Genomic DNA, 16,199 nt, shown 5'->3' with positions numbered 1-16,199 from the left:
ACTTCTTTGTCCTGTTATTTATGTAAAATGCATATCCGTGTGTTGCCAGAAAGAGAGAAGTGGGGGTGGGGGTGGGGATGCAGAAGAGAAAGGAGAAGAGAAAGAGCAGGGGAGGAAGAAGGGAGGGAGAAGGATGGGGAGAGAAAAGGAAGAAATGGGGGAAGAAGGGGAATAGAAAAGGATTGAGGGAGAGAAAGAGGGGTGTGGGCCACTGTTCCTTAATGCCAGTGGGCACTGGGAGAGGAGAGAGACAAGAATGCTGTCCCTACGCTGGAATATATTGCCCTTTGAAAGCTAAGCTTCTATTTTAAGAAATCCTTACTTACAGTCAACAACGTTGAGTACACCTAACAGAGAAAAAAAAAAAAAAGAAAGACTAATTTCTACAGAACATTTAGATTTATAAATGGCCATGTATAAGAACAGTGAAAGACACCGTTTTATCACTAAAATCTAATTTTCCTCAGAAACATTATCTTTAAAATTCTGACTTTTTTTTTTTTAAGATTTTATTTATTTATTTGACACAGAGAGAGATCACAAGTAGGCAGAGAGAGAGGGGGAAGCAGGCTCCCTGCTGAGCAGAGAGTCAGACGCAGGGCTCAATCCCAGGACCCTGAGATCATGACCTGAGCTGAAGTCAGAGGCTTAACCCACTGAGCCACCCAGGCACTCCTAAAATTCTGACTTTCTATAAGTGATTGAGATATTTCCTAAATCTTCTGATTAGATCCATCTAAATAGCCTGTTATTCAACTATTTGAGTCAACCAATCTAAATAATGACAGGAGTCAATTTCCAAAGGAAAAAAACAAAACAAAACAAAAAAATACACAGAAGAGAGAAATCCAGTTAGGTAAAATGAATATAGATATGATATTACTTCCTTCTCTTAAAGCAATCTCCTAAAATTAATGGTAAATGATAATATTTCATTTGTGGAGCAAATTTTTAAAAAACAGAAGAAAAAAATAACAACATCAAAAAGGCATTACTTGGTAAGAGTATGAAACAAACTATTCATTTGAAACATAAAAAACTATAGATATTTGAACATATTGTCCAAAAAAAAAAAAAAAAGTGTGTGTTTCAACCTAAAAACTCTATCTGTAGACCAGGCTTTAAAACTGTCTTTGTATTTAAATCACTTAGGGATTTGTAAGAGGGGTCACCGATGCCTGCAATCCATTGTTTTTATTAAGGCTCTGTCAACCCCACTTGACAGATCAGAATCCAAATCATCTATCTCACTTTCTGAGGATAAAGACTGAACATCAGTCATACGATTTTCAAAACACACAAAAACACGCACGCTTTCACTTCAAAGGAAGATCACTAGTTCTCACTAAGTGAAAATTAAAATGTCATGGTACTTCACTCTTATCGTCTATTCAAACATTTGATAGACAAGTTCAATAAAAAGAGAGTAAAGTCATGAACCAAACCAAGACAAAAGGGGTCCTTATAATGTTTAAAATTCAGAGGTCGTGCTGACATTCCTCAGAACAGACTTCAGACCACACAGCACTGCCTTCTTTAAACAGGACAGTCACCTCACAAGCGAATTTAAAATGTAGACAAAGCAAGAGAAGACTGAATGTGCTAACAAAAATTTCGCATCGAGGGAAAAGGTGCTATCACATTCTATTATCTGTATTTCATATTACCTGTATTCCATCATTTGTTTTATTAGTTTATCTGCTACATCTTATTATTAATCCTTGCACTCAAATCTTCAGCATATTTTGTAACCTGTTATGTTTAAGGAATTGCTAAATTTAACTTCCATAGAAGCCAAATAGGGACGTAGCTTCGTATAAGAAAATCTAAGACATCGAAATAAAATTATAGAACAAGAAAGTATGTGTTGTTTGCATTAAAAAGAATTCAACCTGAAGTTCATTTAAAAACTGTGTAGAGGGGGGCCTGGGTGGCTCAGTGGGGTAAGCATCTGCCTTCAGCCCAAGTCATGATCTCAGGGTCCTGGGATGGCCCTGCGCTGGCTCCCCGCTCAGTGGGGAGTCTGCTTCTCTTGTTCCCTCTGCCCTTCCCTTCCTTGTGCTCACACACTCTCTCTCTCCCAGATAAATAAATATAAATTAAAAAAAAAATTAAAACTATGTAGAAATGAAGGATTTGCTTGGTCCTCGCCTGAGGATAAGGATGCTAAATATAGAGATACGGCACTAAAATACTATAATCAAAAAGCCCGTGAAAGAGTAATCCCGGATAATCTTTAACTCAATAAGAAAATGTGGTTCAGTCCACACATACTTTTTCAGGAAACCACCTAAAAGCAAGACATGCCTGCCATTGATCTTACCTGTCATTACCGAGGCAAAAGGCTGCTGAGGATCAAAAGGACATTTCAGTCTGCCAGACTCCAAATTCTGTGTGTCTAGTTTGAATATAACTTCCTGTTAGGAGAAATATTAACACAAGTGAGATTTTTTTTTTTTTTTTTTTTTTTTTAAGAGCAGAATCAGCAAGAAGATAGGAGATAAGAACGAAATTCTAACTCATTAATTCAGCAAAAACTGATTGAGCGTTTAGCACAGGCATCATGCTGGGCTCCTTAATCTTCAGCAAATATTATTTCTGGCAAGGCTCAATTCCCAGGTTTTGGTCTGTGTTTGCCCCAAGTAGTAATGATAATACTGAATGATCTTTTCAATCGGAAGCAGTGATCTAACCATCAATTCACTAAGTCTGGACCACTCTCATTATCAAAATCACCAGCAAGCACACATATTTCTTAAGGCTGATAAATTTATTAAGCCCCATGAGCTAATTTCCTCATCTAAGAAATGAATTTATAGGGCGCCTGGCTAGCTCAGTCCGTTGAGCATGTGACTGCTGATCTCAGGTTCATGAGTTCGAGCCCCATGCCGGTTAAAAAAAAAAATGTTTTTAATAAAGATTTTACGTATTTATTTGACAGTCGGAGATCACAAGTAGGCAGAGAGGCAGGCAGAGAGAGAGGGGGAAGCAGGCAATGCGGGGCTTGATCCCACGACCCCAAGATCACTACCTGAGTCAAAGGCAGAGGCTTAACCCACTGAGCCCCCCAGGTGCCCCTAAGGATTACTTAAAAAAAAAAGAAAAGAAAAAGAAGAAGAAGAGGAAGAAATGAATTTACTCTAAGAATTATACTTTCAGTACTATTGTGGTTTATTTACTCATACATTTGCAACTTTACCAAAATAGGCCTTGTGACACAAAATAGGCCTTTGTGATTTTAGAGACATAAAATCATTCTAAGGCATGCAGTTCATTTACAGATCTGTTGATAAATGTGGGCAAAAAAAAAAAAAAAAAAACCAACAACAACAAAAACCCTGTTGTAGTATTTTCACTATTATGAAAACGCTGTACACATTAAAACCACATAGTTATTTTGGCTGAAATATCTATTTTTATAATAGTGGCCACAGACAGAATGACATTGGCAGACTTTTAATATTCAGGAAAAAATAACATCTTAAGTTGAACATTCCAAGAAAAATATGAATGTATAATGAATATGGCCCCATGAGTTTGAGTGTTTCATAACAATGACAACACTACCACCCAGCAGAAAGGCTGATGACTCACCCTGCACATGCGCTAGTTAGAGAAATCCAGCATTTCAGAAATTTTCTCTAGATGATGTATCTACCAAGTTATATCAGGACACACGAGTAATAAGAAAGGAACACTCAGTGCTGCTTATCGAGAAAGTAAGCAATGAAGCGAAAGGGACAGAGGGAAACGGATTGTTTGCCATAGTGTGTTGTCGTTTCAGATTTGTTTCTTCTGAACAGAACCAATAGCAAGGACCACCTTTTAAAAAAGAGGAGTGAGAGTAATTTAAATAGCATGACTGACAATGGCTTTTTCATAATTTTAAGTAAATGCACTTTAATGTTAACAGGAATAGTGCCTGCAGTGAATAGGTACTAACTGTGGGCCGGGGGAATTTATGTACATGGTCTCCGAAATCCTTGCCATAAGCCTAAAACTGTAGCTACTTTAAGAATTCCAGCTTTGCAAGTGGAATATTGAGGATGGAAGGGGTTAACTATTTTGCTCAGCATCATATAGCTAGTAAGAGCTACAGCAGTAGCTTGAACTCTCAGGGCTGTCCCCAAGTTCATGCTGTTAATGAATCTCACCTCAGAATTTCAAACTCATGGATTTAAAAAAATGTTGAAATCAATTTATAGACTCACCATGACCATGTCATATGATCATGTCCAAGTGTGTTTAGTTAGAACAGGCCAGCTAATGACAAGCTGCAATAGGAGCCTTGGCACGGAAAAGGTACAGTGAGAACCCATTTAGGGTGCGCTTCCCAACTGGGAATGGGGCTAGAGAGACGTCAGGAAAAAAAACACCTATAGACAGTGGCTCTTATGTGTGTTTAAATATCACTAAGGGCACATTATTTCCCACGGGTCATGTTTGAACTGTGGACTCTAGAGCCTATAATGGGATATTGTAATGGGAAAAAAGTAAACTGAAACCCAGTGTGCCAGAGAAGGAAAGACGAAGAAAATAGGAGAATGTCACAGTTGATGAAGAGTACGAGATAAACCCTCATCATTGTACAGACTTCTGTTTTTAAGGTGCAACATTTCATTACATTCTAAAGATAAGCCCATAACACTGATATCTTGAAGGCTTAGGACAAGGTTTCCCTTATAATTTCCCGGAGAAAGGAACTATGAGGAAAGCAAGTTTCCTTAAACCAGAGTCAAGGACACCAAGAAGAAAATTTTGTAAAAAATAATGGTTGACTGAGTGGACTTTGGGCGATAAACTGACTGAATTACAAGGCACTCATTTTTGAGATAACTTCAGTTTCATAAGAAAATTCCTCCAGCATAATTAATTACGTAAGATGTACCAACGTGTATTGTTGAAGTAAAGAGATGAGCATGATAGGAAACATTTAATCATTAGAGCAATGAGGCAAATTATTGTTAATACCACCCCCACTTAAAGATGAGATTTCTGGCAGAAGAGGGGAGATCCCAGAGGAAAAAACATACCTCCAGTGTAATTATTAAACAAATATCAGGCATTGCCAGTATCACAGAATAAATGTATATATTTACACACAAAGAATATATACATACATATATATATACAACCCACAAACACCTACACACGTATGTACCCGTACACATATATACACACAATTTACACATACATACGCATGTATACATACACTGCAGACATTATTTTTACACGAAGTTCCCATACACACTTATAAAATCCTTGCCTTGCTGCCTTTCACGCTCCTATTGCCTCGCATGGCTCAACAGTAAGTAGTAAGCGCCTGGAATGAAGCAAGTGCTCTGCCAAAGCCCATACAAGCATTTTCTCATTTTATCCTCCAAATAATTCTGTGTGATAGTTACTATTATCATCATCCTCATTTTGCTGAATAAACAGAAGCTTTTGGAGGGGCACGTAAGCTTTTATGCAGGGCACGTAAGTCCACAGAGCTGGTAAGTGACTGAAGCCATAATTCAAACTCTGGCTCCCCAGGCTCCCAGATTAGCTGCTGACAACTGCTCTGACTCCTGCCCTGGAATCTAGATCCAACCAGCCACTTGGCATGACCTCCCTGAACATTTCCCAAATGCAAAACGTACAAAAATCACTCACTGTTTCCCTCGCAAACTTGTTACTATTCTCACCTCAGTAACACGGCTCTCCAGCTCACTGCCAAGGACAGAAATCTGGGATTCATTTGAGCTTTTCTCCTCTTTCCTCTCACTGCCCCAGTATTCCCCAGAAGGGGGACTTCCTACACTTCCCTTCTCCATCCCTCATGTATACTGCCCGTCCCTCTTTCCAGCCACTTCAGGAGCAACCTTATCTACTTGAATGTGGGAGATCCTTCTGACTCTTCTTGGAAGAGCAGTGAATTCCTCACTGAAAAACATTAACGATCTTCAAGCAGTGTAGCCCTACAATTACCTGACTCCTGATCGGTGGAAAACTCATCAAGCTCCCATCGCAGCTCACCCATAATTCTCTGAGTCACAGAATATGCATATCTGACTGCCCCAAGCCCTCTTGACAGTCCCAACCTAGGTAATTAACTCCATCTAAATTCCCTTTCAGCCCTCGTGACTTTTAGGAGTTAGAGAACACTATGTGCACCCCTCAGCAAGTTGTGAGTTTGGCCTTTAGGCTCAGGCCTCCCAACACATCCACGCTGTGGGGCTATCTAATATAATTACACCCTATGCTACGAGCTACTGTTATATATTACCCTTCATCAAAGCGAGGCGAGCGAACATTATACCAGCAACAAAGAATGATGGATTCAAGTTGCCAAGTCTCCTAGTGGTTCAGAGATTTAACTATGAGGGTTGTTTTATTTTCAAACAGTTGAGAATGAGCTGGTTAGACAAGTTGGTTAGAGAGGAAAATTAATCCAGCCACAGCTGTGGGTTTGATCTCTGCATGAATCAGTTAAATCAATGTAAAGAAACCTGTTCCATAAGCCTAGACTTTACTTTCAAACACACAGCCAATTATCCTGCAAATATGTGTGGTTATTCACAAGTGGTATATACATAAACATAAGGATGACAGTACAACCCATCAAACCCATACAAAGAAACAATTTAGAGTATGTACTCTAAAGCCCAGTTGGGCATGCTTGATCTAGAGACAGCTTTGGTTCAATTCCTTGCCAAACCACTTATTAGCTGGGTGATTTTAGGCATGTTATTTAATTCCACTGAGACTCCATTTTTACTAACTTGTAAGTTGGGAGTTATAAAGGTACTAACTTCAATTAAGAACTTTGTGAAATTTCAAAGAGACAATCCATGTAACGTGCCTGGCACAGTCCAAGATGCAAAGAAGTCACTTTAATGTATTAGCTATTCATTAAATTACTGAAATCTACATGTTTGCCATTTATTAAAATGTTCATTGATAGCTGGAATATAGTACTCTTAATTTAGTGCATCTTTATTTGTACTACGGCAATTTGGCATGGCAGAAATAATAAGTTCAGTGTGCTAATGACTATATAATTTTAAGAAAATAATTAAAATTCTCTGGACTTAGCGTGCACCACTGTCACCATATGTAACAGGTAAAATTTGCTGGACGGGAAAAATGAAATTATTTATAAGATACAATTCCACTGCGAGGTTGTGTGGGATTTGGATTTTTACTAAGAGCAACCAGTATAGACCTAATTACAATGGAAACTCAAGAGAAAATAAAGACATACATGGAGCCCATAGAAAACAAACACTTGAAACATTTTACACTTTTAATTTTGATCATCTCATTAAAAAAACTTCTAATAAAAAACTTTTTATTGGGTAGATAAAGTGTGTAATCAAAATGGCAATCTATAAGGTCCCTGGGAACCTGAGTTCTTATGATTCATAAACTATATGATACAAACTTTATATTCAAATCTGCCTGTTTTATGTCAAAGACATTAAGTGACAAGATATTATAACTAATTGTTTTCATGCTATTTCATTATATTACCTCCTTGTAGACTCCAAGATCAATATAACCACATATTGGATGAAATGCTCCAGTTCCACACACATAAAGATGAGTTTTGTTATAGGGTTGAAGTACACGGATGAAATTTGCACATTCTGTCTATTGGACATAAAAAAAAATTAAAGCATTAGCACGCAATTCACGTTTTTGAAAAATTATCATTCATACCACCTGTTTTCCAAGTAGATAAATCATTAAGAAAAACAATAGAAATGAAAATGATTTATAAGACATGCTTAAATATCTGACCTAGCGAAAGAGGCAAAACAAACTAGAAACTGTGGCTTAAATGAGTGACTGAAGCTTTTTTGAAGTTTTACAGGTGTTGAACTAATCAGAAAGCTAGAATGCACATCTCCACGGTATTCAGCAGGGCCTAGAGAATGGATGTCAACAGAATGAGATATCCACACCTTCTTTCAGGAATTACTTAAGAACAAAACCCGTCATGTTCTCATGTTCCCACATTTTTATCCCGCATAGATCCTACTGTTGACAACATCAACCGTCTCAGCTACACTGAACAAAACACAAACACACTTGTGTATTCCCATGTATGTATTCCATTCTTATTGGATGGAATGCCCTACCACTTTATTCCCATCTATTTTCAATGTTACAGAGCATTGAAGATTTAATTTATGTTTATTTCAAGAGTCTTTTGTTTTTCCCACACATTTTCTAACACTGAGTCAAATTTTTAAAGGGATTTTTATATTTCTGCCCATTTTGCATGTGCTTGGTCCTAAAAATATATCTTGTATTATTATTTTTATAATGCATATTATCTATCCCCTAGTTACTTCTAAGTAGTGACTCTTACATTTTCCATAGTAGTCATTCCTGTTATTGTATATTATTTCTTATTTACCTCCCATAAGTAATTCTTTATCTTTACATAATTGTTGGCTTCAAGGTTCCTGGACCCCAAAACCCCTGAGAAAACACTGGGCTGGAATATACTTTTATTCTAGATTGACTCTATCTAGGAGGTAGGGAAGTGTTCACCAAGAAAGGTATAAACATACAAAACAACTGGGATTCACAGAAAAAGTCTAGTTCTTCCCTACCTGAATGGCCATGGGTTCCTCACTGGTCAGACGTTGACCTAATGGGTCACTCTTGTTGTTAGGGTTGTTAAGAAGGAATATATTGCAAAAAAAACCCAAATGACAAAAAAATAGTGATGTACCTGGTAGGGTGGTTTTTAGAATTAAATACAATTTTCAGAAGGCAGACAACAACTTAACTGACAGGATTAAGTTAAATAATATGATATTAATATTTTTACTTACCTTGATTCCGATCTATATAAAATATCAATATCCCTGTGGCTATTCAGATTTTAGAGTGAAAACCTATGCCCGCCTATTTGTCGTACAGAGTTCCTAGTCTCTAGGACTTTCGTGGGCCAGGTAGCCTTGCAATTTTATGTCTCAAGAATTCATAGATCCCAATTAATAAAATGTGCACATTCTAACGCAGAAGAATGTTACAATGAATTAATGGTATCTTCTGTTCTCTGCTTTCCTATAAACAAAGCAGTTGCTTAAAACTGCCTGAAGGGACCGTATCATTATCGGTCTCCAAGAGAGCTACACAAGTCAAGAAAGTTTCTTTCACAGATAGGGAGACTTAGCCCTCTTGAGGCTGGGCGGGGGTGGGGGGGGTGGGGGGGGTGGGAGTGGGGGCACTTCTAAGAATGTGCAAATTACACTATAGACATCTTTATTATCTTGAATATTTTCATATATTTTGTGTATGTTCTCAAACATTCATTATATGCAGTCTCTTAAGAAAGGAACACTTCAAATTCACTAAGACAGTTTTCTGGCAAATAGTCTTGTTTAACAAAATCCTTATTATATCAGTTTTCACCTTTCTGTCAAGGTGTTTGATGGAGAGAATTTATTTTCTGTTTGCACAAAGGCACCACGGGGTTCTAGCTTCATATTCTTTAACATCATGTTAGGCAATCTCAAACGAAAATCGAATTCAGACAGTACATATGTCATACTCATGACTTAGAACAAATTATAGAGACACAGTAATATGAGAAAAGCCAAGGCAAAGGGTTTAAAAATGTCTGTGATCACCAGATCAACTGTAATGACGGCTTCATCACTAGAATGAGAGGTTTTAACATTCTTCAGCTTTTATTTTACTCACTCATGCTCACTGAAGGAACTTTTATTTCTTGGTCGTCCCTCCCCCCCCCCCCCCACCCGCCTCACCATGAAGCCCTTTATACAAGGATGAGATCTATACCAGGAACAGGACACAGGGAGGGGAAGAGTAGAATTACACTGCTGGAGTGAGGAGGGACTGACTCGCTGCCCATTATTTCATCATTTTTAAAAAAGCTGTTTTAACAAATAGTCATAGAATTTAGAGGGTAATTGCGATGAAGGGAGCACATGTGTCCTCTAAAACTCAGGGGTTGAAACCCTAAGCCCCGCAGTGGGATGGTAACAGGAGGTGGGGCCTTTTGGAGATAATTAGCTTTCCAAAAAGACCCCGAGATGAGGATCATCATGATGGGAAGAGACAGAACTCTCTTTCTCCCTTTATCCCCCTCCTTCTCTTTCTCTCTCTCTCTCCCTCTCTCTCTCTCTCTGTGCCAGGTGAAGATAAAACAGGATGATGGTCATCTGCAAGCCAGGAAGAGAATTTTCATCAAGCACCCAATCTTTTGGCACATTAGTCTTGAACCTCCCAGCCTCCAGTACTGTGAGAAATAAATGTTTGTTGTTTAAGCCACCTAGTTTTTGAGGTTTTTTTTACAGTAGCCCACGCTAACTAACTATGATAGCAATTTTACAAGATTCTGCAACAAGTATTTGTATAAAGAAATAAAGCTACTTCTTTTCCAGATTATAAATTATGGAGTCGGAAAGAGTAGGGACTATGAGAGACACAGCATTGTTTTTAAAAAGGCTAATAAGGTCCGGGGTGAAATTTTATACACAGAGGAGACATAATGTTACTGATTATAAAGAAAAAGCTCTGAATCACACCGAAAATATTTCACATCCTTTAACTTTTCTAGGAGTACTTTATGAAAACGCAGCCAGCCCTGGAAAGTAATTTATTATGTTAGTTTTCTGACTTGGTGAGATATTCGCTAGGATTTATGACATTCCTCCTCCTCCCAGATTGGGCTGACATGGACCAGAATAATTTATGGGTGAACCCTGAATTGTCTGACAGTTTACAGAAAAGTCAGTTCTGCTCAAACTGTTCTGTAGTGAATTTGAGAGAGGGTAACTCTCAAAGAAAGCTGGGAACAGATCCTGCAAGATGGAGTTTTGCTTAAATAGCAGGAGCAATGATTAACTTGATTTAACTCAACTTTGCGACCTGCATGGCTATTCATGGCAGCGTAATTCCGTGAGGCATGAGAAAAGATAATTTTGAGAAGCAGCTTTTTTAACTTTCCCCGAAAGCTGGCTAATTTGTTAGCTATTCCCCACAACTCCAAGTGTGGTTGCATGTGAGTGAACATTTCAATTTAGGGAGTAATATGCTCAAATTTGGAAAAATATGAATTTCTCCTTCCTTCCTTATTCTTCTCACCTACTTCCCCCCCACCTACTAGCACTCCCATCAGAAGAAAGAGAAAATTTAAAACTAGTATCAACTTTTCAATTCTCTCAAGTAATGCTTCAATATTTTACCTCACATATACATTTACAAAATGAAATTAAATAAATAAGACATATGTAAAACTGAATAAATATTTGGAAGAAAAGGCTAGTATATATTTGTATTATGTATTAACACTTGGAATTTTAGTTTCACCCTAGATATGGTGGGGGGGGAAGCAACACATAAATGCATCAATTTTAATTCTCTAGATTTATATATAGTCCAATTAAATCTAATTCAGCTTTATATATATTCTGATAACTAATTTATAATTGCCAATTTTAATTTATTTAGGTTATATGTTGAGAGACACTCATGACTTAGGTATCGAGTTTGTTTTTATTTTTAGTGTATTTTGCAGAATATAGTGATCATCAAACATTTTTGGTCATTACCACAGACTTTGCACAGTGTTCCAGGGTCTAACAGACCTCAGAACAGAATCCAGTCTACAGAGTGTATGAGTGGTTAAACGGCTTAAGCAGCCACTCTTGATTTAGGCTTAGGTCATGATCTGAGGGTCCTGGGATCAAGCCCAGTTTTGCTCTATGCTCAGCGGGGGTCTGCTGGAAGATTTTTTCTCTCGCTCTCCCTCGGCTCCACCCCTGATAACACATGCATGCATTCTCTCTTTCTCAAAAAGAGATAAATTCTACACAGGTATGTGCTTAGGTCTTACAGTGTTGATTTGATAAGTTGTCGACACTTCAAAATAAATACATGAAAATCCCCATATTACATTTCTCTCTTAAAAATGCGAGATCTAAAGTAAAAGTTTCTACAGAGCAAAAACTAGCTGTTGTAGCAAGACAGAGGAAAATATTTTAAAGAAAAAAAGGAAAGTATGCCTATTAAAATATTTAAAAGTGGTTCAAAGGATCAAATTTATCCTATCAAATAGGATAATTGGGAAAAAATATTTTCAAGTAAGTTGATCAAAAAGTAATAATATATTTTATACATATTTATATATCTTAAAATATGTATAATAATGATATAATAATATATATATCTTGAAATCTGTAAATAACCAATAAGGAAAAAGAAAACACTAAAATTTAAAAATAAAGAAATTATAGGGATATGAAATTCCAAAAAATAAGCCCTAATTTTACAACTACATAAAATATTTAGCATTTATAGTGACGAAAGAACTTCAAGCAAAAATAACAAAAATAATTTTCTTTTCATTGGCAAAGATGAAATACATTTATTTTATTCATTTACATTTTAGCATTAATTATTAACCATATGTTATATCCACCATAATTAGCAAGGGTATGGCAAAATATACCCCCTCATGAACATGCACTGCTGGTTCAAGCACAAAAGGCATAAACGTTCTGGAGGGTAATTTTTGCAATGTGTATAAATAATTTTATACCCCCCCAAAAACCCCCAAATTATATCCTTGACCTGTAATTCTACTCAATAATCAAAGATGTTCTCAGTATTTACATATTAGATATTTCATGTGACGCATCACTTATAATAGCTAAAAACTGGATATATACCAAACTTCTAACAATAGAGGATTGATGAAATAATATATAAAGGAATGCAGTGTGGCTATTAAAAGTTGTGTTATAAAAAGGAATTTAATGACATGGGAAAATGCTCATGGCAGTTTGCAAAGTGAAAAAAAAATGTTTTAGGAGACTATGTATACAATGATTTCATTCTGAAAAATAGTAAATAGATAAGATAGAAGAATAAACATCAAAATGTCACCAGCTATCTCTGGGCAGTGTTCATGGGGGAGGAGATATTTACGGATGACTTCCATGTAATTTGCAAACTTTCGACAAGGAGCACTTTGTTTTGCTTTTAGACGTTCTTTAAAAAAGAAGCAAGAAAGAATGTAATCACAGAAATTGGGCGATGGAAGATCCTTGAAGTCTACGTCATGTCTCCATTGACAAGGTTGTGTGCCTCTAGGGTTAAGATGACAAACACAACCCAGGCTACCCACATCCTGTGCGTTCTTTTGCCTGAACTGAGCTGTTGACTCCACTCTTTATAGTCAGGACTAAGGACATTACTTTAGCGACTTTCTTTTGAATAATATTCTAAGCAGAAACAAAATACTATGAAATAGCTTCCTGTCACTATTTCCTTTCTTTGGACCAAACTGGAGACTGTGGTCCAGAAAGGGGAATAGTTCTCTTTTGTTTCCTCATCTTCCACTCCCTCCCCACGCCAATTAGTTAACTTTCATTATGGTAAATAATTCACTATTTTTCCAGTTATATAGTACCTTTGTGTAAAGGGACAGTCTTTCCAAACACTTGTTAATCCTAAAAACACTCTTGGGAAGTAGGTAAAAATTACTAGAGAGAAGGGAGGAGAGAGGGTAATGCCAAAGGTAATAAAGAGGTCAATAAAACCACACACTTGTCTCAGTTTTCTGTCGGCTGAAATCTGTGCAATGCTGTAAACTGAGGATCTCTGTTATGGGGACACTGAAGAGAGAAGGGATTTGAGGGGTACAGTTTGAGGGATAAAGTTTTCGGACCTTATACAGAGAGTTCAGACCTTTATGTGTAGATCACAGTGTTGTGTAACAGCACGGATTATGGGGCAAGACTTCTGGATTCAATTCCTGGCCTCGCTATTTACTAGATATGTGATACTGGGCAAGACATTTAGTTTTTCTGGCCTCAGTCTTCTCATCTATAAAAGGAGGGATAATAATAAAGTCTAGCATATGATATTGTTTTAAGGATTAAACAAGATTATAAAGCATTGGAAGCTGTTCCTAGAACATGGTAAGTGCTATAAAAGTGTTAGTATTTCTAAAATCAAAAAACACTATTATTTTAAAGATTTAAAAGATTAAACAGATTAAACAGAAGGAGACGGAGAATTGTATTATCCCTACATGAGTCAACATCAAATTCTACAGATTGCAGTAAAAAGAGAAAAACTCTCCACATCTCTAGTCCTGGGCTGGTAGTAGGTGTGCTTGAAGGTTTAAGGTGATTATAGCTCCCAAATACAAACGAATTGCAGGAATAGGTTCCATATACTGGGTCCTGCATGCTCTAGGATACCACCACCAGAGAAGTTTATCACCCTTTGCTTTAACTTAATAATAAGGGCAACTGAGTTACTATATAACTAGAACTAGTGAACATTCTGAAATGAGAACATTGTCACAAAACCTTCACTGATTGTTTGACCTTGAGTCTTTATTCCTCATGGGAACACTGACATTAGTTTATTGGAGGAAATTTAAACCACTTTTTCCTACTTGCCTCCTTTTTAAACAGTCAGTACTGGTATGACACAAAATATCAAAGTATTTGTGTTGTTATGGCATGTTTGTACTGTTATTAAAATAATTTTGAAAACTCTCATAATCAATGCATCTCTTTTTCCCCTACAGGTACAGAAAAAGGACTGAGGATTTGCAGACCTGAGCACCTGCTCAGTTAAGATATTAAACAGGGTGAAGAGATTAGAGATAAGACAGGAAGAAGACTGTGTTATAGAATAGCTTGATCTTTTTCATTTCAAGTAAAATAAATGCAAAAACGATTTCCTGTTTCCTTTGATGCTAATAGCCCCTGATATATTTCTGTTAACATAAATGTGCCTGAAAGATAACATTTAATACTGAAAGAAAACAAAATAGGGCATAATCATAAGTTTCTTTCTTTTGTTTTGTTTTGATCATTTTGTGTTGCAGTGGTCGTTACTATGTGTTAAAAGCTCCATGACAGTAAAAACTGTATCTTTTCATACACATATTTATGTACATATTTAGGTTCTTAATAAATGTTTGTTGAATAAATAAATACATGAACAAATGGATGAGCAAACCAGCTGCCTCAAATTCTTAGTCTTCTAAACTTCCCCTCAATTATTAGGCATCATGTGTCATGTTGTTTTATTTTTGTCCCATTGATAAAGTGAGAATTTTTGTATCCAATTATGCTTTCCTCTAACACACACTCTTTGTTGTTATTAAATATAAAGGCATGGCTCAGCTTAATACCCCTGGGTTACTGTGTTTACAGCAACATTAGAGCCTGTTGCACAAGAAGCCTCAAGATATCCATGTTTCTGAAAAGTTTAGAACCTCTTTTCATCTTCAGTTATGTTCAGGAAGTCATTTATTTTGCCAAGAAGGAAAAAAAAAAAAAAAAAAAAAAAAGAGAAAGAGAGAGAGAGAGAGAGAGCGAGCGCACAATTCTTCCTATCACCACAGGGCAAGAAGTCAGGGCAGAACACAGAGCATCTGGCCTGAATCAGAACACTCCGATGAGGAGAAGAGGCAGAAAGCCACAGCACTCTTCCGTCATTGCTGGAGATAAAACAGACAACACGATGTGGGGGAGAATGCAGGACAACTTGGACAATGTGAAAGCAATTCAGACAGGATGCCTCCGAAGCAATTAAGTAGGTCTCCTGTATCTATAGGTTTCCTTAAGGCAGCTTGAACCAGAAGTTTCTATTAGAACCTCAATATTTATCCTTTATAAGTTATTTCATATAGCTACGCTTAAGCAAATTTTAGAGTGAATTTTTTCTAGTTCTTTTATAGAATGTTATAATCCTTCTTAGTCTCTCTATAATGTCAGCTCTTGAAATTTTTCTTCTGGATGATACAAGTTTAATTTTAATCCAAATTAACTTAAATATCAGTTGAATGTTTGTGATGCTAAAATACTCATGATTTTGTATGCATTTGCAAAATATAGGCATATAAATGAAAAATATACAATCCTATGGGTATATTTTTTGATTTTTTTTAATATTTTAAGTGCATTTCTGAGATTTGTGTGAAGAAAAAAATGATATCCAGAATTAACACTTTAGAAAGTCTAGTATTTCCAAATTTCTAAGAAGAATGGCATTCCATTTGCCAAGATAGAAATATTTTATATCTTCTTAATCTTTACACAGGATGCTAATGCAGTCTTAAAAATAATATACCAACACAATTAATTCAATAAAAACCAATATAAATATTTATTATCATATCAGTACCAGTTTAACAAAGATATTTT

General features: G+C 36.5%; 1 protein-coding gene across 4 annotated transcripts in view; it reads right to left on the bottom strand.

Annotated features, from left to right (window-relative positions):
* SEMA3D (semaphorin 3D) overlaps positions 1–16,199 on the bottom strand; it is a 201,910-nt gene that overhangs the window by 73,154 nt on the left and 112,557 nt on the right. For all 4 annotated transcript variants that reach the window (XM_032304901.1, XM_032304902.1, XM_032304903.1 and 1 more), the window contains 2 exons: positions 7,516–7,635; positions 2,324–2,417 (listed from right to left, as the gene is read on the bottom strand). In XM_032304901.1, coding sequence (XP_032160792.1) covers positions 2,324–2,417; positions 7,516–7,635 — 214 coding nt within the window. The remainder of the gene's footprint in view (positions 1–2,323; positions 2,418–7,515; positions 7,636–16,199) is intronic.

The sequence above is a fragment of the Mustela erminea genome, chromosome 11 (genome assembly GCF_009829155.1).
Source record: "Mustela erminea isolate mMusErm1 chromosome 11, mMusErm1.Pri, whole genome shotgun sequence".
Lineage (NCBI taxonomy): Eukaryota > Metazoa > Chordata > Mammalia > Carnivora > Mustelidae > Mustela > Mustela erminea.
This window is presented reverse-complemented; position numbering and strand designations above follow the sequence as displayed.